Source organism: Eleginops maclovinus, chromosome 4 (assembly GCF_036324505.1).
Source record: "Eleginops maclovinus isolate JMC-PN-2008 ecotype Puerto Natales chromosome 4, JC_Emac_rtc_rv5, whole genome shotgun sequence".
Lineage (NCBI taxonomy): Eukaryota > Metazoa > Chordata > Actinopteri > Perciformes > Eleginopidae > Eleginops > Eleginops maclovinus.
The window spans coordinates 20,986,291-21,011,656 of record NC_086352.1 but is presented as its reverse complement, the minus strand read 5'-3'; the positions used below and the strand labels follow the sequence as shown (position 1 = coordinate 21,011,656).

The window sequence follows — 25,366 nt, the reverse complement described above, 5'->3', positions numbered from 1 at the left end:
ACCACAACCTTTTCAATGTCATGTTCTACATCTGTCATAGCATAGCATCTGTCAGTAAACATAATGCCAAAGAGAGAAACAAGCATTGAGACTTCAGAGGAAAACTGGTTGATTATCTGTCCTGTCTCCCCCTCTCTCTCAGTTTTGTTTACATGGTAGATTTATGATGACCTATGATAATGAAGAGAGACAGGCGGAGGTCACACCAGACGGTATAAGAAGCCATGTGGTCACCATGATCCTGCCATAAATTCGCCCCTTTCATCTCTGCTTTTGCCTCTCAGAGTGTAATTTGGGCTTTTTTGCACGAGTGCTTATAACAGATCCTTGTCCCCTCCACAGCAGACATCCGTTGGCAGTTTATCTAACTCCACAGACCTCCTTCATCAAAACAGACCTCCAGCTGTCATAGGAGACATGCTTCCAGCCACCACACTGAGGGGAGAAGAGGTTGATTCCAACAGAGATGCTTAGGTTCCTCTCCGACACATAAGCCTTCTTAGGAAGTTGAAGCTAAGGGAGCTTTTTTCTCTCTCCTGTGGCTCACTGTGCAAAGCTAGTTATTATCAGTAGGAGGAGGTGAGAGAGCACGTTATGAGGCAACAAGGTGCCGGATGAATGCATCTCTTTCTTGCTTTCCTTCTTTCTTCTTGTTCCTTATATATTCAACAGTGTCTCTCCCTCGCTGTGCTTCTTTCACCTTTCCTCTCCCCATGTCTCCCCCTCTGCTCCTGTTCCACCCAGCTGACAACAACACAGGTAATTCTGACTAATGTGACAAATACACTCTTCTAATCTCAACAAAGCGGCTGTTGCTTTCTCCTGTGCATTCATCTATGTTAAATCAAAGGTTTTATGTAAATGAAAGTTTTTACTGGGTCTTACTTTTCATCCAAATAAGCAGCTATATCAGTTTGTAAGCTGGACAGCTTTGAACTTACTATGTAAACAAGTGTCAGGCATCATGCTGAAACGCAAACCTTCACTTGTCAAAAGCAGACTTTTTCTAAAAAATGACACCTTTTCTAGTGATGTAACATGTCCCGTGGAGAGGATTAATTTTAATCAGGTGTGTCTGATGAATGATTCACCTGCTCCGCTATTTGAAACTCCTGTGACCTTAAAGAGCTTAGCACAACATCATCGCTTGGCTCTCCACTGTACAGTCTTACTGTATATGCAAAGCTTTACTCTGTCAGCTGTGCAAACCAGATAAATTATGTTGCTAAAGGCTGCAATTCCACAAGTAAAGACGTCAGATTTGTATGTCTCAGCAGTCTGGTCAATCATATCCCAACTAACATCTTCAAATAAGCTTTATACATCCTATTCTTTTTTTCAATTCTGTAGTTGGAATGTACATTACCTTTGTTTTTGCCTGGTAGTAAAAGTGTTTAAACATTAACTACAATACATCAGTATAGTGCCTGTTAAGTTGGATGCTGTGTATGGCTGGGAAACACATTGCCAAAGCACAGCTGTCTTGTAAGTGAGGGTAGGTTATGTGCAGCAAAAAGACAAAGCGTCACCCTGCAGTATTCATGAACATTTTTTAGACGGGTAGTTCTGAGTGCTCTCCTTTGTACTCGCCAGTCTACATATCCTGACCTACATAACCTATGTGTGACAACAAGCAGTCGTCTATTGAGTGCTGTCTGGTCTCCAAGGGAAAGTCTTTCTTTTTGTCACAGCACCATGTACTCAGTTTAATTTGCTAAACAAACTATTCAATCAGAATACAGGTGCTCAAAGAAAGCTGCAACTCTTGTCATCTAATCTGAATCACAATAAACCTTTTCCATGGTATCTAGCCACAGACAGTGGCAAAGGTTTTATTTGCCATGGTTTCAGGGTCTTTGCCAGTGAGAAATACACTGCCACCCAAATACAATGCGAGTGAATTTGTTTGCTGCAGCCGGTCTAGACTGTGTACTATTCTCAGTAGCAGGCATGTCTGAAATTTCTTTTGAAAGTTCCAAATGTAAATTTTTCAATGCTTTGTCATATTTTCAAGAATAAGGCAGAGCACGCTCACAGAGCTACAGTATATTAATCTTGTGAAAAGAAAAATAATGTAATTGATTTTGTGAATACGTTATCATTAAATGATTCCCTAAACAAGGAATCTGTTCGCCCCATGACCAACTGCCATGGAACATGTGAGTGTGTTCCACTGGGTGATAACAGAAGGAGTGATGACGTCACACGTGTCTTCATCCAACACACTTCAGGCTGAATTTAAGTCAACTCATTTGGATAAGTAAAATACTAGAGAGACCAAATGTCTCAAGTTGATTGTTTCTTTCATCTTTGGTTATGTCCACTTCTTTTCAATATACTGATATAATCTACTTCTATTGAGTGCATTTGCACATGAGCTTAAAGAAATGAGTTGATAGTAAATATATAGGAATAAAGAAAAAATGCAAATATGTTTTCCGAAAAATTGTCATTTTGAATGCATTGGGCTGTTCTTTATATGACCTTGCCAGTCATCAGCAGGCATCAGTTTGTGCCCCAGTGGTCATAGATGATGCCATCAGGAATGGATGTGGTCTACATACCACACAGACCTCTCAATACCATGCCAGATGCAGCTTTGCCACCCGTGGCACCAACTCAACCTTTTGAAATTTAACGGTTCACGTACGTCAGGGCTGAACCATCTGGCCCTCTATAGAGTTTTGAATGTTAAAATGACTTTGGAGGTGATGAAATGGACAACATGAAAAAATGCATTTTCATTTTGTCAGTGATTGATTGCACCATAACATTTATTTATGCATTGAAGTAACCATCTGCCATTTATTATTTGTTGTTTATCATTTTCCATAGGATAACTACCGACTAACCTCATCCTGATAATGCCATTTTAGGTAACGTGTTTCTTTCATCTGTTTTAGGAAAAAGCTGAAAATGTCCTCAGATGCTACCAAAATTAGGTTTTCTGATATACAGTAAACCCTTTGTGTTGGAATGTAAAAGTATTTGGTAATGAACATGCATCTTGTAGGTTCAAAATTGACATGAAATATGGATATGTTTCATTAACCCGTGTCGGCTGGACACCTTTGCAGCATGAAGCTGGGGCAAAGTGAATTGCTTATTTTCTGTAGAACAGTCAGTTGATCATAAACAGGTAAGTCAATAAAATAAGACTTACACGTGATTTAAAAAAAAATGAGAAATGCCATTCAACCTAATCAATTGGCCTGCATTTGTATGTCCTTTATTGTACGATGTGACACCTTTATTGTAAACTGGTGTCAGTCACATTGTGTCACACCGACAGCAGATCTGAGACAGCACTGTCACTGTCCTTCTGCCACTCAACTGCCACTTAAAAACAGGGTGTTCAGATGTGCACTGGGCTGTGATCTGAGCTGTAACACAAGCCCAGATGCACAACACACACTCACTCGCACAAACTTGTGTCACTCGCTGTGATAGTCTCGGTGGTCCAAGGAAAGAGACAGACAGAGAAAGGGGGAAAAAAAGAGAAGCATATCTGAAGGGGGAACATAAGAAGGGCATCTCTTATGTTTTCCATTAAGGTAACAGAGAGTTGATGGCAGGAATCCTGGACCAGATAAGAACAGAAAGAGACATAAATGGTTTGAAACACTTTTCCCCCCCGGATAACCTAAGGCTGGCATGATATCAGGGTGACTCCAAACGCTCATCTAGTAGCTGTGCTTCAGTCTTAGGCTGGCTTTCTATATAAAGTTACAGTACTGCTCCATGCGCAACACTAGCAGAATATTGTGCAGCATGTTGTAATTCAATATATGTTGCGCAGGTTTGTGCAGTGGCACCTGACATGGAGACAAAAGCTGGTAACATTGTTGAGTCAAATTGAGATTCCTTAAAGATAATTCCCTGCAGGTGGTTAAGTAAATGTCACATAGCATTCAAACAAATCAAACTCCCTAACCAGAGAGTCTTTGCGTTATGTGGCACACATCTCTGGGGAGTGCCTGTTATTTACACCCTCTCATCCTGTCTAGGTTGGTGCTGTGCGTATGCATCACTTTCTCACACTGTTTTAGATCAGCTTTAGACTGCTTAAACTGTCAGCCACAACCCTTTAATCACTCAAGGTCCATTTTATGTTCACTAGCCGTTAGCTGAGGAAAAGGCCTCTCTACACATGTTGCCCAGCTTATTTAGCAACTCTTTGTTTGTTTTTCCCTTGCTGATTCCCATTTGATCGTTTCATTCCTCACTCATTGATGCAGACTTAGCATTACTTTCCCCTAGGGTTTCAAAGATAGGTTTGGGGAATATTTGGGGGTGGGGGGGCGCAGTTCAGAGCTCTAAAGGATGTTCTAATCACATGCAGGCATGCTGTCAGACGCTTTAATCGCCTTTGTCATCCATGTCTCTGAGTTCAGAGAGGGGCCGGCGTTCCTGCATGATACCCGCTGCTGTGTTTATACTGGAGATACATAAACTTTGAAAACAAAGGATGGAAGGCAGAGGCACAAGCCTTTGATCCTACATAAAGCTGCCTGTTGCCGTAGCTGTACATTCTATGCCAAACAAGTGTGGTCTGACCAAGTATTTGAAAAGGTGCCAACAGACAAAGGTCTCAGACTTTCACTGTGGTAAATTGAGGCTCGAAATCAAAATCTTCAGCCATCAAAGTATTATTCTTGGAAAAGTATTTTTCATTCAAATAGACTCAGTGAGCATTCATAACTTCATAAAAGCTGACAACAGTATATGTAAGAACCTTTACTTCACAAGCTATTTTGTGTATAAAACCATCTTAAAATTTGAGCCTTCTACTGAAAAGTCCCCTTGTTTTCATTTCTGTGAGAAGGACATTTCTTTGCTAATACAAAGGATTTAAAATCTTTTATTAAAAGAATAAAATGTATACTTGATAGTTTAGTCTTCTGAAAAATATCCAGACTACCGAATTTAAAAATATTTACAGGGATTTCTTAGGATACTAATAATAAAGGTTATTGAAATTATAAAGCATATAAGTCTGTTTTTATTTGTAACATTGGCTTTCTGTTTGTTTGGAAGAAACATAGAAATCAACATAATCAACAAATATGTGATGAAAATATGGGTAGCTCAAGATGTATCCCAAAGAGCCCAGTCAAAATGACATTGTGTCATAGGTCAGTTAATGATGGCACAGCTAATTGATATTAAAGCAAAGGATCAATGGCACAGCTTCAACAGTAAGGAGATTGTCCCGAAGGTCATATTCTGTTACTGTAATATTGAACTTCCTGTTCCCTCCTGACATTCTGTCCAAATCACATCCTGTTGTCATCATACAGCCATTTAGGTATCTGTCTTCTCTTTCAACCAATACATCCTCTCTGTCAGAGCTTCTGTGCCAAGTTATCTAAGTCTAACAATAAAGCTGACCCGGGTAGTATCTTCAGAAACAAATTGTCCAGAGTAATTCCCAGTTTGCCTACAGATTTTTAAATGATATTAATATTTATGTGGTCAACATGATTTTAAGAGACTTATTTTTAACATTTAATTGATGTGTGTTTCTCTGTTAATGTTAACAAAATATCCAATGAAATCCCCAAGCAATTTTAATTAGGTAACCGTGGCATTCAGTAATCAATCAGCTTATGTTTGCATGAATAAGATTAAATATATTACTAATGCCCTGGAACATCTAAGGAATGTCAGTGAAGCTCTACAAAGAGAAGAAAATCAGAGACTGTATCCAATTTTACAAGAAACACCACAATGAAAGATTTACCAGTAACAAATTAGGTGAATGAAATTGGTTCAAAAGTTCAGGTGGCATTTAGTGAAAGGTCCTCTCAGCTGTTGAGTGTCTTACACATCAAGAATTTGATATTTATGAATTGATTCAGCAGTGTCAGTGAGTCCTGCACTTTGCCAGAGGCACTTATTGTGATCGAATTCTCATGTGTACTTCATATGAAGTTTTCCATGTTGCTTATTGACCTTTTCATCAACCAATTTTTTTCCCACACTGATGTTAGCCTGTTCCTTCACAGAAGCTGTCTTGAGTCATTATTTTGCACATTCTAGTCTGCTTCAGGTGGGAAACACAGCTTCTCTTGGAGGTGGCTGCAATATGGCTTACATTTCAAATGGAACCAGCAGTCTGAGGCATTGGGTGAGTCACAGCAGTTTCATGAATGAAAGAAATGTGTTAAACACATTATAAAAATGTGCTTCCACCTTCATTTTGCTCTCTAGCTAGATCTATTTTTGTGTTCAAAGTTGACAATTTTCGCTCAAAAGCATACAGTACAATATACAAACAGTTCATAGAAGTTAAAGGATGGCTCTCTCTAGTCTATTTGCACATTTATAAAGAGCATCACAAAAGCGTTTATCACCATGGTACATTCACAGTACTTTGCATTGTTATTTAGGCATGTGACGTTGTTTGCCATAATCTTGGATACCTACTGTGCTTCTGGGGGCTTGTTTAGGCATCAAATCAAAGCCGTTATGATTCCTGTTGTAAAAAGTATGTTCATATTTTCAACATCAGCGCCTCTTACGTCTCTCTTACGGAACGATATACACACACTCTCCCTGCCACACAATCATACACACATGCACACAGGCACCTTTTCAAATTGCCTGCCATCTTGAACACATGTCACAAATAAAAGAAGCCTTGTCCTTTAACTGTGAATACCTTCTGTTCTTGGTGTTCAAAATATCTTCATTCCGTTTGCCCTTTTAGCCAGCTCAATATGGAACTGTACTTGAAAATCCCATTACCACAGTTATCCTGATCAGGGATCAAGGATCTTGTTTAAAATGCAGAAATATGATTTTCCTATGTTGTGTGAGTATCAAACTAAATTTGCCTCAAACTAAAAACTCAATGAATAGTGGACTAAAGTATCGCCCAGAACTGTATAGAAATGTTTTCTTGCTGAGGGTGTTTAAACATTAAACAATATAAATTGTAATGATAATTATTACATTTGTGTCATTGCTTTCAAGCACACAGTCTACCATACCATCCATATTTCACACTTTGTCACAGTTTCCAAGTTGTTCTGATCTGAAATAAAAAAATAACCTATTGAAAGCAACTGACGTGTTTGGAAGGACATGCTGTTATTTTTTTGGAGGCATGGTTTAGGTTTAATGGAAACTCTAACCACTAGGCCAGATGAGAAGGCAAAGCATGAAGCAGCTGCAGTCCTACAAGCGGTGTTTGAAGAGAGTACCTCTGCTATCTTTTTAATTAATATCTGCCTAGAGGCGACTAATTAGATACAAACAGAAAAAGGCCTTGGTGCAGTACCAATGGCCTTCAAATCCAGTATTTAGGTATAACATTCCCTGAGAATGAATTTGGTTGAGTCTTCTTCAAATCATTCTTCCAATAATTGATCTTGATGTATTAGAGTGAGTTCTTCTTGCCACTCAAATGTTGTACAGATGAAGCACTAATATACCAGTTGATTTTGAAAAAAACAAACAGGTGTATTAAGCTGGATTGGGAGACATCACACAACAGATTTAAGATTATTTTAGATTTTCTTTTCTTTTTTTAAGTTTCTTAATATTGAATCATGTCAGCAAAATATCCACTGGCAGGTTATGGGAAATATTTGTGTAGTTAGGATGTGATAGTCATCAATGAGTCTTTAGTGAAGAGAGAAGTCTGGGAAATGACAAACTTTGAGAGTTATGTGTGGAATCACAAGAGCACATGAAATATGTAATGTAATTCTTTAACTAAACAGTGCTGATGGAATATATTCCTGCAACACATGTAAAGATGTATCATTAGGTCCATGGTTGTCATTTTGTATTGGAAAACACTTAAAAAGGACATTGGACAAACTGAAAAAGGACAATAAAAACCCTTTTATGGACTTCTATTTTGGGGGAACTAAAGACCACTCTAAACATCTAAGACCTAACATCCATTTCTTATGAATTAAGCAAACCATATTTCACTTAGTACATGGAAAGCATACATTAAATTTCTTACCACAGCCTGGTGTTGAAGAGATTTGAAATTGGCCTTTGAATGAAAATCTAGCTGGCGGTTAGAGTGCAACATCTTATCTGAGAAGCATTAGTACACATCATTTCAAGCACCAATTTATTTGCCTCCGAGCAATTAGAAGGAAAAACAAAACAGTATTAGCAGTTATCTTTTGTGTTGCAAAAATGTGAATTAATCGAATGAGTTAAAGAGAATATGCCGGAAGCAACATTTTCAGTGTATAGGCTTGGGAAGGACCTGATTGCATATGAGCATTTAAAACCAAAGAAATGCAATTGAAAAAGCCAATTTCAATCATTTGTTATCCTACCCAAAGAATGCTGGCACTGTGAATTAAACAGTGCAATCGTATTTGACAAGGCAAAATGATGGATACTCGTCAGAACAAAAATATCGGGTGATCATGGTTATCTCTAGAGAGGAGAGAAATTAAGTCAAAGCCATTCTTTAACAAACTCATACAAGGACAAGAGCAAACATTATTAGTAATTGCTTTTTTATTTGATCTTTTCATGTTTTTTTTTTCAGATAGATCACAATGAACACAGCCTTTAGACAATAGCAGTTGAAGATAATCCATACAAATGAATGTCTCTGGTCTTTTCACCAGTTGCCCATCGTAGCGTGGAGCCCTATGCTATCTGTGTGGGTTTGGGGGTGAGGGAACAACACTGACAAACATTGGGTGCTTGTTTTAACTAACCAAAATGGCATGTTGTCTCTACATGTGTGAAGCAGTGGTTGACTGAGTCTGTGTGCACCGGCATCAGTGAGTCAAGCGGCGGTTTGCCACATTCAACAAGGCCATGTCTTCATCACTCAATAAAACCAACAGTCTCAAGTGGGCAAAAACAACCCACTCTAGATTTGAGTAATGCACTGCCAACAGTGTAATACACCAACAGTGTGTAATTAAACAATGAGAGGCCTTGCATTATGCTCAATCTCCAACTATATGTGGACCTCAGCAGCAGCCTCTGCTTTAATAGCCTGAGATAGGGGCCATGGCTTTAAAGAATACCTTCCATCCCCTTGACCTAGCTCAGTTTGTGAACAGACTCAGGCCAGGCCAAGGAGAACACCATTCGAAGGGACAGTACTTAAATGTGCATGATATGTGAAAGTGACTGTTTCTAGCAGGCAGACTGAACAACAGACAGGTTGTGGGGTGACCCCTCACTTTAATTTAATGTCCAAATAAAAAAGAGACCACAGCAATCTAGATTTTTTGTGAGAGGAAATTGAAGCTATAGGACACAGGTTAAAGAAATAAAATAAGAAAAAAATGAATTGTTTTGTCAAACAATAAGGGCCATGGAATGAAGTCACGCACAGCTATAAACTGCTTGATCCAGCATGAAGACTGTGAACAATGGGCTGAAAATAAAATAAACCATGAAGACAGGTGTTTCACATTTTTCTGGGTAGTGATTTGCCCTCTCTTTCAGCCTTATTCTTACCTTTAAGGGGCTATGCATTTAAATGAAGGCAGTGTGCTGCGGTGCCTGTCTGTGTGAATCGTGCTATGTGGTTGCGCACACGTGTAACAGTGTTTTTGTCAGGATCACAGTCTCAGTGCGCATTTTAAATGGCACATTTTAACTGTTTTTATAATGTGAATGTCAGGCTTGCTTGATTTATCCAGATACTTGAGAGAGATTTCAAATAAAATCTCATTTAAAAATAACCATAAATATTTTCCCCTGTCAAATCTTCCGAGCCCTCTCTAAAAACAGCCTCAGCCATCTCCTAGGAAAAGAGCAAGGGTAAACCAAAACCAAATACTTCACAGACAAAAGAGAGGAGAAAAGCTAACAGTTGCTTTGCTCTTCAGAGGCGAGAAAGCAAACAGCCGAAGACAAGGAAAGTAAGCAAATGAATAGTGAAAAAAGATAACAAGTACACAAAAGAGACAGGAAGGATGTCCAAACATGTAACTTGTTTAAGAAAAAGAAGCCGGAGCATAAATACAAAAAAGATCCAAAGTGATATGGGTGGAGGATAACATGTGTTATATCCGCTTTCAAGATTCAAACTCGACACCAATAGTTTTTACATTAAACACATCAGGAGCCTTATGAACGCAAGTCACTGTTCCCTCTCACAGCTTCATCTTACATAGATTTGGCGATTGTAGTCATATTTTCCAAAACACATATAGTCTAATAGCCTACTGTTCTGCTTATTCTACTATCAGAGCATATTAGAAAAAGCACCTCCCTTATTTCAGAGAGTGGCCGAAATGTGCCAAAATTTTCAAAAATAAATGTCTGTATCATTGTTTTAAGAAAGCCTGAATGTGAAGACACTGGGTTATATAAACCGTGTACCTAAACAGCTAAGACATCAAATCCAAAGTAACTTCAGATAGAATTTCAGATGTCGAGTTTCTCTGCAAAGTATGAGAAGTCTAACATGTATCGAGAAGGAGTACATACATAAACAACATAGACTGCTGAAAAAGAACCTCTTTTGGTCCTTAATAGAAAATGCACATTCTGGTGGACCAGGGCTTTATAAGCAGTCACAAGCTCCACAGATACAACAAGCTCTCCGCAGAGACAATAAGGCAGTTTTATGATCACCAAGGAAACCACTCCACTTTCCATATGGCAGGTTTCTTTTTTGGAAAGAAATTAAAAACATAATGAACACAAAATACGCATACTAGTTATTGTTAAAGAAAATAGCTGCCCTGTAAAAATCTGCTCAGTAAAAATATTTAAACTGTTATCTTGTGGTTGTTGCTTTTTGTTGTTGGTTTGAATTGTATTCTTTATCAGCTGGCTCATTAAGCTTTCAACAGTTATTAATTTTGATCCAACTGGACCGTCGGGTAAAAAGAGGCGACATCTCAAAAGCACTGAAGCCAGCCTGCAAAGACGCAGAATAGAGAGGAAACAAAACATCAACGAAAAACCCAAACTAAAGCAAACTCACAGAGTTCGACAGCTACTAAGGCAACTTTTGCCAAATACAATATAAGCCCATGTATATTGCAACACAACTATATATTAATTTAATAAAATACACAATATAGCTTTTGTACACATAACAATTTGGCTCAAATGCACAGAAATTGCAGTAAAATCAATAAAAATATGTCAGTTTTTTGATGTAAACACATCTAAATTGGATACATTTACACATATAATGATATTATGTATAGTGATTATGTGAAGGGACATTTTCTTGTTTGTTTTTATTTTTGGATATTTGTCTTCGAAACAATGGCAGTGTCCTTTGCAGTTCTTTGAGTTAATACCCCGCACTTGACCCTAACTCAAGGACACTTTTTGCTGAGATTCCTCATTTCTTTTTTTTTCTTATAAAATGTATAAATATTTTGTTAATATTTGGACACTATGCATGGATTCATACATTTAGTTATCTATATGATCATATAGATATCATCTTTTCACAGTTAAGGAAAAAATGTCCCTTTTTACACAACTTGTGATTGCCTTAAGGCATAGTCACACACATGATAAATCACTGTACACAAGGGACAAAAAGCTGATGATGTTCATGTATAAGACAATTACACAGATGGCCAGTTGTGTGTAAGCATTAGTGTGTATGAGTGTGTGTGTTTGTAGGGGCATCAGTGCATGTGTATGCGCATAGTGTAGTGTACATGTGTAAGATATGTGTAAATTGGTGCATGTAACTACACCAGTGAGCAACATGAATGTTTAAATAGAGGCGTGAGACAGACACAGCTTACACATGTGGCTACAAATGACAGGTGAAACATGGTTACACTGTTAATAATTTTCCTTCAGCGTAGCAATTAAGCCCCTCAGTCCCCAAGTCCTTAACTGACCCCTGTGATCACACACCTGATTAACCAATATCTTCAGGTTCAAATACAGGATCCATCAGACACTAAACACCTATATTAAAGTCAAGAAAGATAAGGTTGTTTTGTGTATTTCGGCCTTTCACTGTCCCAAATGGATCAGAATTTGTTTCACTGTTTCCGCATCGATTGTCATGTCTGACCATAAATAGTCCTTTTTTCCTTCAGTTTCTATGGCCATCATACACAACAGAAATCCACCTACACACACTTAGATATGTAGGATTTCACGAGAGACCATGAACAACACACTTATGAGCTGGTGGGCACTTAGATAATAGCTTGCGAGGTGCCAGAGGCATAAGTCTCTGCAATTTGCTTAAGAATCCAAAACAAAAAGAGATAAAAATTCATCAGAATTCAGATGTTTGTTACCCAGTTCCTTTTTGTTGGTAGCGATCTTAGCACCAAAACTGGTGTCAAATGAATAAATGTTCCCATTGTCTGTAAAGTGTCAGTATTTTCAACAACAAATAGAGAAAAGAACTCCTATGATAAGAGCCTATTAACCTTTTTGATTGGTTTTGGTGACAGTTTTGGCATTAGAGTTTTTGGAATAGTAGTATATTCCTCTCTCTACCTTCATACATCTTTTGTTGCAGTCCTTTGTGTCACTTCCTGAGTGTGCCAGTGGCCTCACTACCTCTGCAGTCCTGCAATAGTTTGTCGATGTCTCTGACCACCTGGTCAGCGTCCATTCTGTCACGGTTTGCGTCAGGCTCCACCTGCTCCAGAACACACTCCATTTCCCCTGTTGCCTCTTGGCTGATCCTGGAGCGGGCCTCTGCAAGCACCTTGGCCACTGGGTCCATGGGAGGCAATGGTGGGTAGACCCCCTGGTCTCTGCTTTGTTTGGTTGGTGACAGGTACTGACCATCAGGAGGCCCATAGTGGCCTGAGCAGGTGGCAGGAGGAGGTTTGCCTTCAGCTCCGTCAGCTGGGCTTTTGACTGAAGAACAGGGAGACATGGTTGAGCAGCTCTTGGTGGGACTACCAGAGGCTGAAGGTCCTTCTTGGAGCAGTGGACTAAGAGCGCGTTTGGCCTTCAAGTAGGGCTTAACGTTGGCGACTAGGATGGTGTGGTCACGCCTTTCTTTTCCAAATGTACAGAACGTCTTCTTGCCATTGGGGTTGACAGTCTCGTAGGTCTCTGTCTCGGGCACAGTCTCCATCCCTGCCGGAACGAACATATTGTTGCGGTAGTCAACTCCCTCTGCCTGGTTTCCACCAGCGGGGAACTGGGGCATCCAGCAACGGTCAGAATGGCCCAGTACCCGGCACTCTTCTGTACAGTTCACGCAGTCCTCATCTGTAGAAAGAAGGAAGGGAAGAGGATGGAAGGAGAACAAAGCAATGGTTATGTTAGAAGTGTGCATAGAAATTAAGAAAAAAACACAGAGCAAGAGGGTAATATTATCATAGAACGATCATGAGACTAAATTGTACAAAGAGTCGAAGATAAGAGGAATAGAGTCAAACCAAATGGAATGAGGAAAGAGTCAGCTAAGGATGTCCTACTCCAAACACACATGTTTGCATGCACATGTGCACACACCTTTCCAAGGGACTGGGGGACACCTGCTAGCATTTTCCAAAGCTCTGATCAAGGGGATGGCAGAGCATACAGAAGGGTTGGGGAGGGAGCGAGAGAAAAACAACAACAGTTGAGGTTTGGCAAAGGCATAGTGCCGTTATCATAAATTCATGTCAGTAGGCTTTGAAGCCCTCCCTAGACAGAGAGGCTGTGCCAAATGGCTTGCGCTTCCTGCCTGTGTGTTTGTGCCTGTTTATTTGTGTGCTCCTTGTTGTTGTTGTGTGCATTCGCTGGAGTGTATAAGTGTGAGTGTGTTCTCTCCTCTTTCATCTCTATTCAGAGGGATGCACACTCTGGCTGATTATGGGAGTGTTCATGCCTGAGTCAAACAGATCCAGAACTTGGTTAGAAAAAAAAAAAAAATAGTAATAAAAGACAAGCCCATTTTTTTCTCCTCTTGGGCGTGAAGTGAAAAATAGAGAAAAGAAATGGAGCATCTGTTGTCCCATAAATGGAATTTTTCCATCGGCCGGGTGGGATGAAACCAACAGAATACAAAGAGATGCAGTCTTAACAGTTGGGACTTTACAAATGAAATTGGTGTGACTAGTCACTTGTTTTTTATCCTCATTGACACATTAGACGTTGTTATGTACAGTGAGTAATCAGTCACAACTGTTGTAGAGTTATTTAACACTGTCTATAATGTTTTGCAATGCTGTGGCCAGGCAAACAGATGATTGCAAATTCTACTTGACACATTTCAGTATGCTGCCTTTACACACTCCACAATCATTCTATAGGTTAAAGAAGTGTAAACTTAACAAACTACAGGTTAGGAAAAAAAACTAAACTGCAAAGATATTCAACATTTGACCCCTTTCTCCAGTAAAATCTGAACGTTGCTTGAACAGACTTCTAAACAAAATGCAGCATCTCCAATTTGCACATTTGTTTTGAGATATGCAATGCATGTCTGTCTTTTTGTGGAGCCAAACCAGAAGACTGCAAACAGAAACCACAATACTGATTTATTTTTGCATTGCGACAATTGTTTGTTGGCTAAAATACACTTTTTGGAACAAAACAAACTGGAATAGAACTGAGGCAGTTTTCTTTGTTATGAAGAATTAGGCAAGTATATTCATTGGAGCTTCATTTTGGCATTGTTGATGTTTGTATAGCACAATGGTCCCAAGCAGAAGTGAAAAATAACAATATAAGAGCTAAAATGTAGTCTTAGATTTAGCAAATAGATCCATTCCATTTCATCAACTGGTTGTAGTCACGTTTCACCTCCCCTACTAAATGTTGATGATTTCCCATACATAAACATATGATGAGTCTTTGTCCACATATATTGAATGTGGATTCAAAACTATTTTTTTATATTGTAATGTGTCTTCCTGTAAGACTTATTTGGTGATTTGAATTCTTAAACTAAGTCAAGAGGTGGATTTCTATAGGATATCTTAATGCTAGCTTGAAAATGTCCCATTAGGCTTAGTAAAGGTAACGTCTAAGGTTGTACGAATTAGGTAATAGTGCTGTACAGAATATCCACTGTGATTTTCAACTAAATGAGAGAAAACAACATCATGTCTGTTCAGAGCTGTAAAGTCACCCCATCAACCCCATTATGGGATGCATGGATCTTTAAAGTATGGCGAGTGTGCTGCTGTAAAAAACATAAACTTGGGACTAATATAATCTTTCATTGATGCAAATGAGCGGGCAGAGTGGATGTGCTTGAGTGCACTTCGCTAGGCTGTCTTTGCTGTGTTGCGGGTCAGCAGCCCAGATTCCTGGGAGACTGCCACACTAAGCTGAAGCGATGAGCTTAACACTTCACAAATGTTTGAAGAAGCCACACAGTGCTGGCAATGAGAGCCTGACATTTCCCATGTCGAGGCAGTCATCTGAAGAGGAAATAAGGTGAGCTGGAAAGCGGAGGCCAGACCACTTTGAGATGGACTCCATTTAAGTGGTGTGGGATGAAAGAATTCATCTGCACACATTGAGAAGCATTTGCGTGTGTGCCTGTGTTCGTACACGAGTGGCTCGAGATTTAAGAGAGAAAATACAAACAAGATGTCAAAGCACAAAAGACTGATGATACAGACAAAAGATTGTACATAAATAACACAAACCTGAATACACTTTGCAACAGTAACATGCCGTTATTGTAATCCATCATCAAGCCACAAAATATAGACCCTTTGTGTAACCAAGCTTAACAGCTCGACAACCACTGCCTTTCACACAGCTATAGCTTGCACATGCATTTTTAAGACACACACAATTAACTTGGCCCCTACAATGTCTTCATGCTCTCAGAGGTGATTGTCTATTCACCGAGTGCATATTAAAGCATAAATAATCCATGCAGACATATTTTCCTCTATTTAGTTGGAGGAAACCTCTGATAGATTATTTATGTCTCAGCTGCACGTTCAACCTTGAGGCGTTCTCCTCATATCTATGGTTAACAATATGACATATGAGAGCAAGGGTGACATCCATCTCTCTCCCTTCCTCCCTCCCTCTAGTTTTGCCATGGCTCTACCAGCTCTCTAAAAATGGCAATGGGAGCCTCCACCAAGGACACATTTGCATGTAGTGATTTGGCTACCAGGGGCATGCTCGGTCTCCAGTTTCTCTCGCAGTTCTGTACATGGTCCAAGATAAATTACACTGATGCTATCATTTGTCACAATGCAAATCACCTCTCAGTCAATTATTTGATATGATAGAAATATGATTATTAGTGGTGAAGCACACTAATGATCGGTTTTATTATTATTATTTAAATATGCAATAAATCACTAATAAAAATAATGATATTATCATATCGACTATAATTTAAAAAAAGACTTTATTAGCTCCACTATCTGTCAAAGACTTACTCACGGTTATGTTGATATCCAGGTGGTAAATTGTGTTCAGATGAAAATTATAATTTCTATTTGTTATAAAATGAAAACCCTACAATAGCTTGAATCTCAAGATATGAATCTGTGTTGAGAAAAGGCAAACTGTCCTTTTTATCTTTCATTGTTCACAAATCTCATCTAACAAAGAAGGCTTGAAAAGGGCAGAACATCTTCTCTAGACTGACCCTGAACCAAACATGAACAAAGAAGGAAAAAAAGGGGATGGCTCAATGATTACTCAGTATTTTATGATTACTCAGTATAAAGCGTGAAACTCATTAATGGACAGTCAGGAGAGAGACGCAGAAAGACAATTGACCTGAATCCCTGATTGAGATCAGATATTTATTACACCTTTATTGGAAACAAAACAGTTTAATTAACTCCACACACTCTTTTGTAGTTTGATTTCCTTCCTTACCACGAGTAGCCGGAGCTATCTTACTACCCATGGCAGGGTTAATTGCCTTGCTTTAGGGCAGAAAAGCAAGACTGGGTAACAATGACTAGAGATAGCGCAGCTATGTAGCTGCAAGTTATCTTTATTGCTAGAACACATGACACACATATTAAAATAGCAAAGCTGCTCTAAGAAATATATGAGCAATTGCAAAAGGACACAAAGTGTCAAAGGAATCTTTACGTCAGAAAACCCTTTAATAGAGCGAAATTGCAAAAAAAGTGGAAGAAGAAAATGATCTGCCTTCACTGTGTTATTTGTCAACATCAGATACTGCTGTGCCACGCAACTTTGTTGAGCGAATAGAAGGATTTGTTAATTATGATCTGAACCAATGAGGTCCCTTATATAAAATGCAAAACTCCCTTACATGTTTCTAGTATACTAGGGAGGCAGTTCTTGCAGAAACAAATGTAGTGTGTCATGTGTGTGCCCAACGTTTTTTTTAAAAACAGAAGGCAAGGACGAAAGAACAGAAAACTGAATTTGTCGTGCTTTGAAATTGTTAAGAATCTAAAACCATGGCAGTGAATGCGTTTGCATTAGTTATTGTATAGCTATATCAATTCTTTTTTTTGTTTTGTTAAAAAGTTAGATTCACAAAGTCTTCCTCTCTGATTTCTGTTAGTTGAATTGCCTTATATTTAGAATCCAGAACACATGTTGTGTACATGCAGTTGGTGGATTTACAAAAACATAAACTATTATTGGTCATTTCATTTTTCAAGCTACCCTTTTCTAATAGTCCTTGAGGAGACCCATGCAAGCACACAAACACACAATATCCGCCATCACAACTCCACTAGATATGATGTGCAACCTAGTGTCCACTGTAAAATGTCAAGTTGGAATGAGGTTGATATTAAAAAACTCCAATAACCCAAGGGGGTCAGGAAGGAGTGCCACAGGAAAAACACAACTTTATACAGTTGAGTACTAAAAACTGTGTTGGGCTGTGATTTAGGTATAGTTACCATATACAATCAGCCACATTTTTTATCAATGTTACACATCATGAGTTATTGGTACTGTGAAAAGCTCAAGCAGACTTCTTTGCATCACAGCAATATTAAAGATGATTATTCTACTGAGCCATAATAGGCCTTTTATCTCTCAACAAATGCTTCTCTGTTTTTGCTCTACAACATTTTCTATTAACACTTTATTAATCAGGGCCACGTAACGGCTATGCAAAATAAAACAGAGATCAACAAGAAGGCAAAAGAAGGACTTCTCTCTGCACAGATAATTAGAAAGAAACGGGTCACCCTTCTGGATCCTGACTTGTTTCTCCTCGAATAAAAATGTTACAACTTAAAGGGTTGAAGTTCTCAGTATGATGTGTGAGGGATGTGCACCTAAACCTGCGAGTATAAAAATGTGCAGGTGTATCAGTGTGTATCATAAAGCAGACTGTGATTTCCCTAAACACCCTTTCTCCCTCCAGACGCCTGCCCCCCCTGGCCCTACATGCCCATCCCTCCTCGCTTTATTACCCAGCCCTGTGATTAATGTCCCTCTGTCACACACTGTAGTTCCTGTGGTTGAAGGGAGAGAGAAACCAAACGAGAGCTGTACTCACACCGAGGCTACTGCTACCAAAACAGAAAGCTGGACACAGAACTTGCTGCTTTAGTGAGGTACAGTGTTCAAGTAAAAAAAAAATGGTTCAGGAAAGTACAAACCCATAACAATTTAGCATCCACCGCAGTGTTGGTAAATAATGTTACGATCATGCACACCTGGCTAGTCATTAGACAGACCTATGAGCTCCTAAAGTAGTCTCCTGTAGGTGAATAGAGAGAATGATCTGAGATAATGTGTGTGTGTGCACTTGTGTGCTGAGGTTGTGTTGTGATTAATATCCCCAACCCACCCAAGGTGGACAGGAGGAAAGGCAGCTGACGAATTGCGCAGAGCATCTGTGACAGACCATGACTGCACCTGTTCACCTGAGGGAGCTCACAGTGTGTGTTTGTGTGCATGCGAGTGTGTTATTGTGTTTTTAATATCCTCGCCTACTGAATTCCAGCCCAGCTGATACATGCAACCCCCCGCTCCCTGCATTCTCAGCCAATCAAGTTGACTAAATATTTGAACTGCACAGACGAGAGAGTCTGCACTCTGGCTGGGCCTAATGTTTAGTAAATATCTTATGACTTCTTAGGTTTCCAGTCTGACAAAGAAATGTCTTGTCTGAGTAAACAGGCTGTGCGTCCGAAATGTCAGATTTGTTTTCTAAGAAATCAGTTTCAGAGATGGACTAGAGGGCCGATTTGTTCCGGGCTACACATAAAAGAACATTTCAATTAATATGGTAGTCACTGTTGAGGGGGATTATACAGTTGTGGAAATGACTTCAAATATCATGAAAACTCTGTTCTCTTATTTATTCTACTGGAAATTTGGTTTACCCTGACACAGAGCAAAATAAATCCACATTATATATTTTCATCACTTCAGCTATAGAGCAAGCTTTTTAATATACATGTATCTTACTCAGCATTGCTGTTGTGAAAAAGAGAACATTACTCCAGTGTGTTACTGAATCTGATACTGTTATGATGTTATGAGAGCAGGGCGGGTGAAGCAAGTTGTTTTCCACAGTTAGCAAGTCTGTTTTGTCAACATTATTTCAAGAGGTGGCAATGAAATAGTATGTCCATGCTAGTGCGGTTTGGGTTTCTCAACATAGTTTTCTCCATAACTTTCATGTTATGCTGGCCTACTGCTCTGCGTGAAATCTATAAACAACAGTAAATGGTGCCCTTGGTGTGATTTCAGGTGGTAATTGGAATAAAATGCGGTATTAAACACATTTGAACCTTATTTTCTGTTTTAGCTTATCCATGGAACCACAGCTCACAAACAATATAATGAACTGGAATACTTTAGCTGTAGCCAGATTAAAAGAGTTGTATGTTATAATGTGATAATAATTGTTAAATTATTTTAAGTTCTATTGTGACTGTGAGGTTGAGGGAATAGGTGTGGATTGTTTTTTGCAGTAGGTGGCTTAGCACTATGAAAAGGATACTTCTCTCCAGTGTAATAGCTTTTATCACAGTGGGAGGCAAGAGAATACTGATGCATAGCAGGAAAAGCTTTGCAGGAGCAGTGGGGGTGCCCGGTGGCTTGCACTGCCGGGCCTAAATCAAGGACATGTATCTCAGGATCAAACACGTCCTCTCTTCAGGCGTTCCCTCACGAACTGCAGGCCTCTCCGTCAGCTAATGCAGAGCTAAGTTGTTCAAAAGAACACCCTGAGGAGAGAGTATTTAAGCATTGGAGAGTGAGGGATAAAAACCCAAGAGGAGGAAGAAGAGGAGCATAAGCTTATATTCAAACAAAAACAAACAAACACACAAAGCCTAATCAATGATGAGCAAGCAGAGCTGTGTCCTGTGGATGAATAGCAGGGTCTGTGGGCTGAGAGATGAGGGGCATCTGGGCAGCCATGTTGGTGTTCTCATACTACACTTCACCTTTCATACAAAGCAGCTATGAGGGCCCTAAAAACGCACAACGTGGTCATTATAAATACAAATTAGATTCCAAGTGACCTATCTGGTTTTATAAAGGCTATTACATGTTTGTTTGTGCGTTTGCGTCTGAAGAGCACAGAACATAATGTGCACCTAGGCTCTGCCAGTGTCAATGTGTTTGCAACTTGAGGGCATATGGATTGTTTTTAATGAAGAACATTTAAAATATAAATAGCTTTCCGTTATATTACACATTTTCACTACATGCTTTATTGATTTGCTGCCTGATATAATCTCAATTAGCAAACGTCTTGCATTTATTAAGTGAAGGTTTGTGATGAGATGACTATTTGCCAAACAAAAGGAGGGAGGGGGGTTCTCATGGTGTTATCTGTTGACAATCTGACTTCAGACTAAAAAAACTAGCAACCTAAACAAACAGTTGAACGGCCATGGGATGTGAACCTATCCAAGGCCAAAAAGCGCTGAGAACAGCAAACCAGTGTTTATCTGTAACCACATCTCTGACGTGTGACAGCGCTCTTCAGAAACTTCCCACAGCTGTGTTGGAACAGTCTCTTCAACACAAGTTTAAGTTGTCTTTATTGAGCTGCTTTCATTGCTGGTGACAGAAAAACACAACTTACATCATTTATGCGTTTAGCAGCTCAGAGAATTCGCTATTCACAGTGGTCAGAGGCACTCAATAAATATTGCAAGGTCAGTCAAGGAACTACTTGCTTCAGCCAATCATATAACCTGAGCCTCTTTCCAAACCTGCCACTGAAGACCTTGTATAATTCACATTTCCTCTGGCTACAGCTCACTCTTCAACCCCCTTTTCTCTCACTCGTTAAGTGTTCTAATGGCTGAGCAATTGCAGCAGAGCAGCCACAGGCAACCCATTAGATATAGATGTCTGAGAGGACCAGGCCTTACATCATTCCTTTTAAAATCAATCTATTTATACCTATCAGACACTGAACATGGAAAAGCTATAACATGGAAGAACAATAAACATCTATAGTTTAGCAACGTATATGCATTAGCTGTATGATTGTCATGTATAACTAACAGCTACAATGCACTCTTACCATATCTATATCTGCACAATGTAGGTTCATTTTTTGTACAATAAGCCAAGTGTTACGCTACCAGGAACCCAGATACAAGGAATAAGACACAGGTGCCATTAAAACCTTTACTAATTATTTTCAGATAATCACTCAACATGTTGTTATAGGCTTCAATGTAAGAATACATTGTTTATTTGACTGTTTATTTACATAAATAGGCTACATAAGAACAATGTTAAGAAGATGTAGTCCCAACCCCTTTAGATTAGAAGTATGTATCCCATTGAACAAGTAAGTAACATAACAAAAAATGTTTGACATATTGTGTGAAAGCAGAATTTAGGCAATTTCTAGTGTTCTAAAGTTGTCAATGCATGATTAAAAAATACGTATGTGCTCACTGTATTCACCAAAAATAAAGACAAGAAACAATGCCCTATATCAAAGTGTTAAACAAAAAGCAAAACAAGCCTGCCAAACAGCCTACTTTAAAATGGGATTAGGTGTTGTGGCTGAGGCAGACACGTTAGCAAGAAAGAACAAAGAGACACAGAAACCCACAAGTCAATAGTATCATGCTCCTTTTACCTGAAGAAAGACATGTATGGGTGGGACAAAGGGTGGCAAGGAGACAAGGAGGAGACTTATTAGAAGATGAGGCGAGCAGTGTGGTGAATCAGTGGCTAATCCTCCGTTCCCTCTAAGCCTGTGTAATTAGGACATGGGGGACTGCACCGTGACAGGGGATGCTTCTGGACCGCCTTACTTTTTCCCCCCTTTTTTTGTTTATTGCTTCCCTCTTTAGCCTGGTTTTATGGCAGTTTATCATCTAAATATAGCATGCCTGTGTGTCTTGGCTTTATTGTGTGTGCATCGCAGCATGTTCACTAATAAGGAACATAAACAGACACAGCATGCCTGCACCATGCTTTGTTTAGACTCACTACTACTTACTGTTTGCAGATGTGAATGGAAGTTCACTCTTTTATTTTTGCTGCTTGGTCGCTGCGTGACACCCTTAAAGAGTATTTCGGTTCTTGCAGAAATAAAATGAGCGGTTTCAGTGAAACAACACTTTCTCCGTGCGCAAGTACCTACGTATGCACACACACACACACACACAGAATACAAAAACACCATGTTTATAGGGTATCTCTAACCGAGCACAGTATGGGCTAAACATGAAACCAGAGACTGGAAAGGATGATCAGCATCCTTCTGTGTGTTAATAGCCTTAATCTACTTCCTTCCCCGTTAGACGGCAACAAAAGTTGCCTTGGCCCATTTAGAGAGACAGTGAGCCCAATAATGAGGATGAGAAAGGGGAAGAAAAGAGGGAAGGAGGGAGAAAGAGAGAGAGAGAGAGAGAGAGAAAGAGAAAGAGAAAGAGAGAGAGAGAGAGAGAGAGAGAGAGAGAGAGAGAGAGAGAGAGAGGGGGCAGGAAATCAGAAGAAAAATTCAGGCGAGAAAATCTATGACTCACTAGCTCATTACAGAAATCCTGTTTCTATCCAAGGAGAAAACAGGTTTAAAAACACCCTATTAAGAGAAGAATGAAGGGAAGCCTTTTGTTGCTAATTCGCAGAGGGTCTTTTGAAGTGCTTCACTCAAAACACATTTATTTCCCATTCCAACCATATTACTTGTGTTGCTATTTTCAACACCATACATTTGAGGAACTCAAAACTATAGTCTCTTCTCTAACTGATTTTGTGTTTAAAATGAAGCAGAGTAGCCCTGTCCTGACAACTGGCCTAAAACAACAAGGATTAACACTCTCATTGTGGAGACCTCATTCAGACAATCCATACAACAACAAGATCCACAAGACATCACACAATCCTGTCACATTTGCTGAATTAAATCACTTTCTCTTATTGTCTTTCTCCCTCTCTGTCTGCCGCTCTGTTTGTCGCTCTCTTTTGAACAAAAGGGATTTAAACAACTCAGGGTGTCATGGCTTTGTGCAAGTAATCATTCCCATGTGCACTGCTTTAGCAGGATTAGGGAAACTGCTTCTGCTTCTATCTCTTAACAGAACCATCACTCTGATACTCGGCCTTCACAATATACAGTAGTTAATATTGCTATAGATGTACGTGGTATCAAATGACTGTGATTATGTTTAGCGTTCAGTTTATGTACATGGAATTAAGTTAATCTCTGAATGACAAATATAAAACTCCATCAAGAACATGCAAAAAGAGAGGAAAATACCAATTTCATAAGAGTACTGCTTATTTGACAGAAAGCTGCCACAAGCAAGACTGTAGCTTCCTCTTGGCTGGAGCAGGTCAAACTCGATGAACACAGGGCAGGTAGGTGAAACATGTCAAGAGGCTTTTCATTTGAGTCTAATGATTGGCCAAGGCTGGTGCTAAGTGACTTGGGGTTACATAAAGTGTTTCAAACAAAGTGACAGAAAATATCAGGAATCATGTTTTCCACAGACATATTTATGTTTGTGTGTTGACACCAGAGGTGGGACCAAGTCACTGTTTGGCAAGTCCCAAGTAAGTCCCAAGTCTCAGCAGTCAAGTCCAAGTCAAGTCCCAAGTAAAGACAGAGAAGGGCAAGTCGAGTCCAAGTCCAAGTAACACCAAAGCCAAGTCGAGTCCAAGTCCAAGTCCCAAGCTTCTTCGAGTCCTGAACAAGTCATCATGTACTCTTCACTTAATAATGCCATTATCAGACTAACGATCACACAATTTCAACATATCAACCTAATCTTCAGTATTTTTTTATACATACAGATTAAACTATGCATATATTTTATATATCTGTATATACGCATGCGCCCAAAGACTTTCAAAGTATTGTGTGTGAATGGTGGGTTAGAAATGTATGAGCACGGAAGGCACCACTGTCATCCTAAAGTTGGTAAAGCGCCTTGACTAGTGAGGCATGGACTGTGTGGATGCATGTAACTGGCATTGATGCTTCAGTGGATGCCAGTTACAGTAGGTCAACATTTTGCTTAAATCACAAAGAAACCTAATATTTCAATAAAACAATGTTTAATCTGCATAACAATTAAGCAGCATGACTACACACAATGAAAGGTGCTGGGGGTAGGCGCTTGAGAGACAGACAGACAGAGAGAGAGACAGAGTACACCTCCCTAATCTTAGTTATTTGTGTACATACCTGCAAACTCAGAAGGGCTGAAAAAGGTGACAAACTAAACCGTTGTAGGGGGGTCTGGGGGGTCTGGGGGGGGGCATCCCCCCCCACCCCCCCAGCCTTTGTACACGTTGCCTAGCAACGTCGCACATGCGCATTATATCCTGCTCCGCTCCGAGTTATAGTAGTAGGCTATTCATGGGAAACGCATGAACAGCACGTTAAGATCTCGGCCAAGTCGTAATTAAAAGCAGTTGTTCATTATTTAAGTTAAGCGGCGGTAACGCCAGTGTTAAACACGGTGTTAAACACGGTGTTAAACACGCAAATGCCGGTTGGTGTGCGTACGGTACTGAGTGTTTATCGGTCCACGGCCGTAATGAACGTGTCGCATTGGTCCATATGTAATGCGCACGTTCTGTTGTTCCCATTGGCATAGAGCTATTGAACATTAATTTTAACAAAGGATACGGATAACATATCGCCCACGGCAGTTTTGTCATTGTATGTATAGCCTATATTTGTATTACGCTATCATCATTCAACATGTAGAATGAACGTGTTATCTATAGAGTCGATTTACATAGATAATTCACAACCATGAACCTAATCTGGATCTTAAACCTGCCAATTGCAACTGAGAGAGACGCAGACCAGACGGACAGCTCTCGACTAGCGCACTTCCCTTCCGTGGCACAATTGCATCTTTTCCGTAGATGAAATCCGGGGAAATCGTGAATATTAATGAGGGGAAACCCGGGGATTATCCAATCACGCTGGTTAGGTCCCTGATCCAATCCAAAAAGGCCAAAATCCACCACATGATTGCATTGCTCGCACTTGCCTGCCGGCTCTCTCACTTTGCGGTCTTTGGGGCTTCGCAGGTTCGCATTG

The 25,366-nt window shown here is 39.6% G+C and overlaps 1 protein-coding gene across 3 annotated transcripts in view; it reads right to left on the bottom strand.

The window, feature by feature from the left end:
- Nucleotides 1–25,366, bottom strand: part of pcdh17 (protocadherin 17) — an 86,532-nt gene that overhangs the window by 25,820 nt on the left and 35,346 nt on the right. For 2 of the 3 annotated variants that reach the window (XM_063881934.1, XM_063881935.1), the window contains exon 5: nucleotides 8,475–13,170. The exons of the other annotated variant lie outside the window; for it this stretch is intronic. In XM_063881934.1, the coding sequence (XP_063738004.1) occupies nucleotides 12,473–13,170 (698 nt within the window). In that variant the 3' untranslated portion in view covers nucleotides 8,475–12,472. Of the gene's footprint in view, nucleotides 1–8,474; nucleotides 13,171–25,366 lie in introns of those variants that run through there. 3 annotated transcript variants of the gene reach the window in all.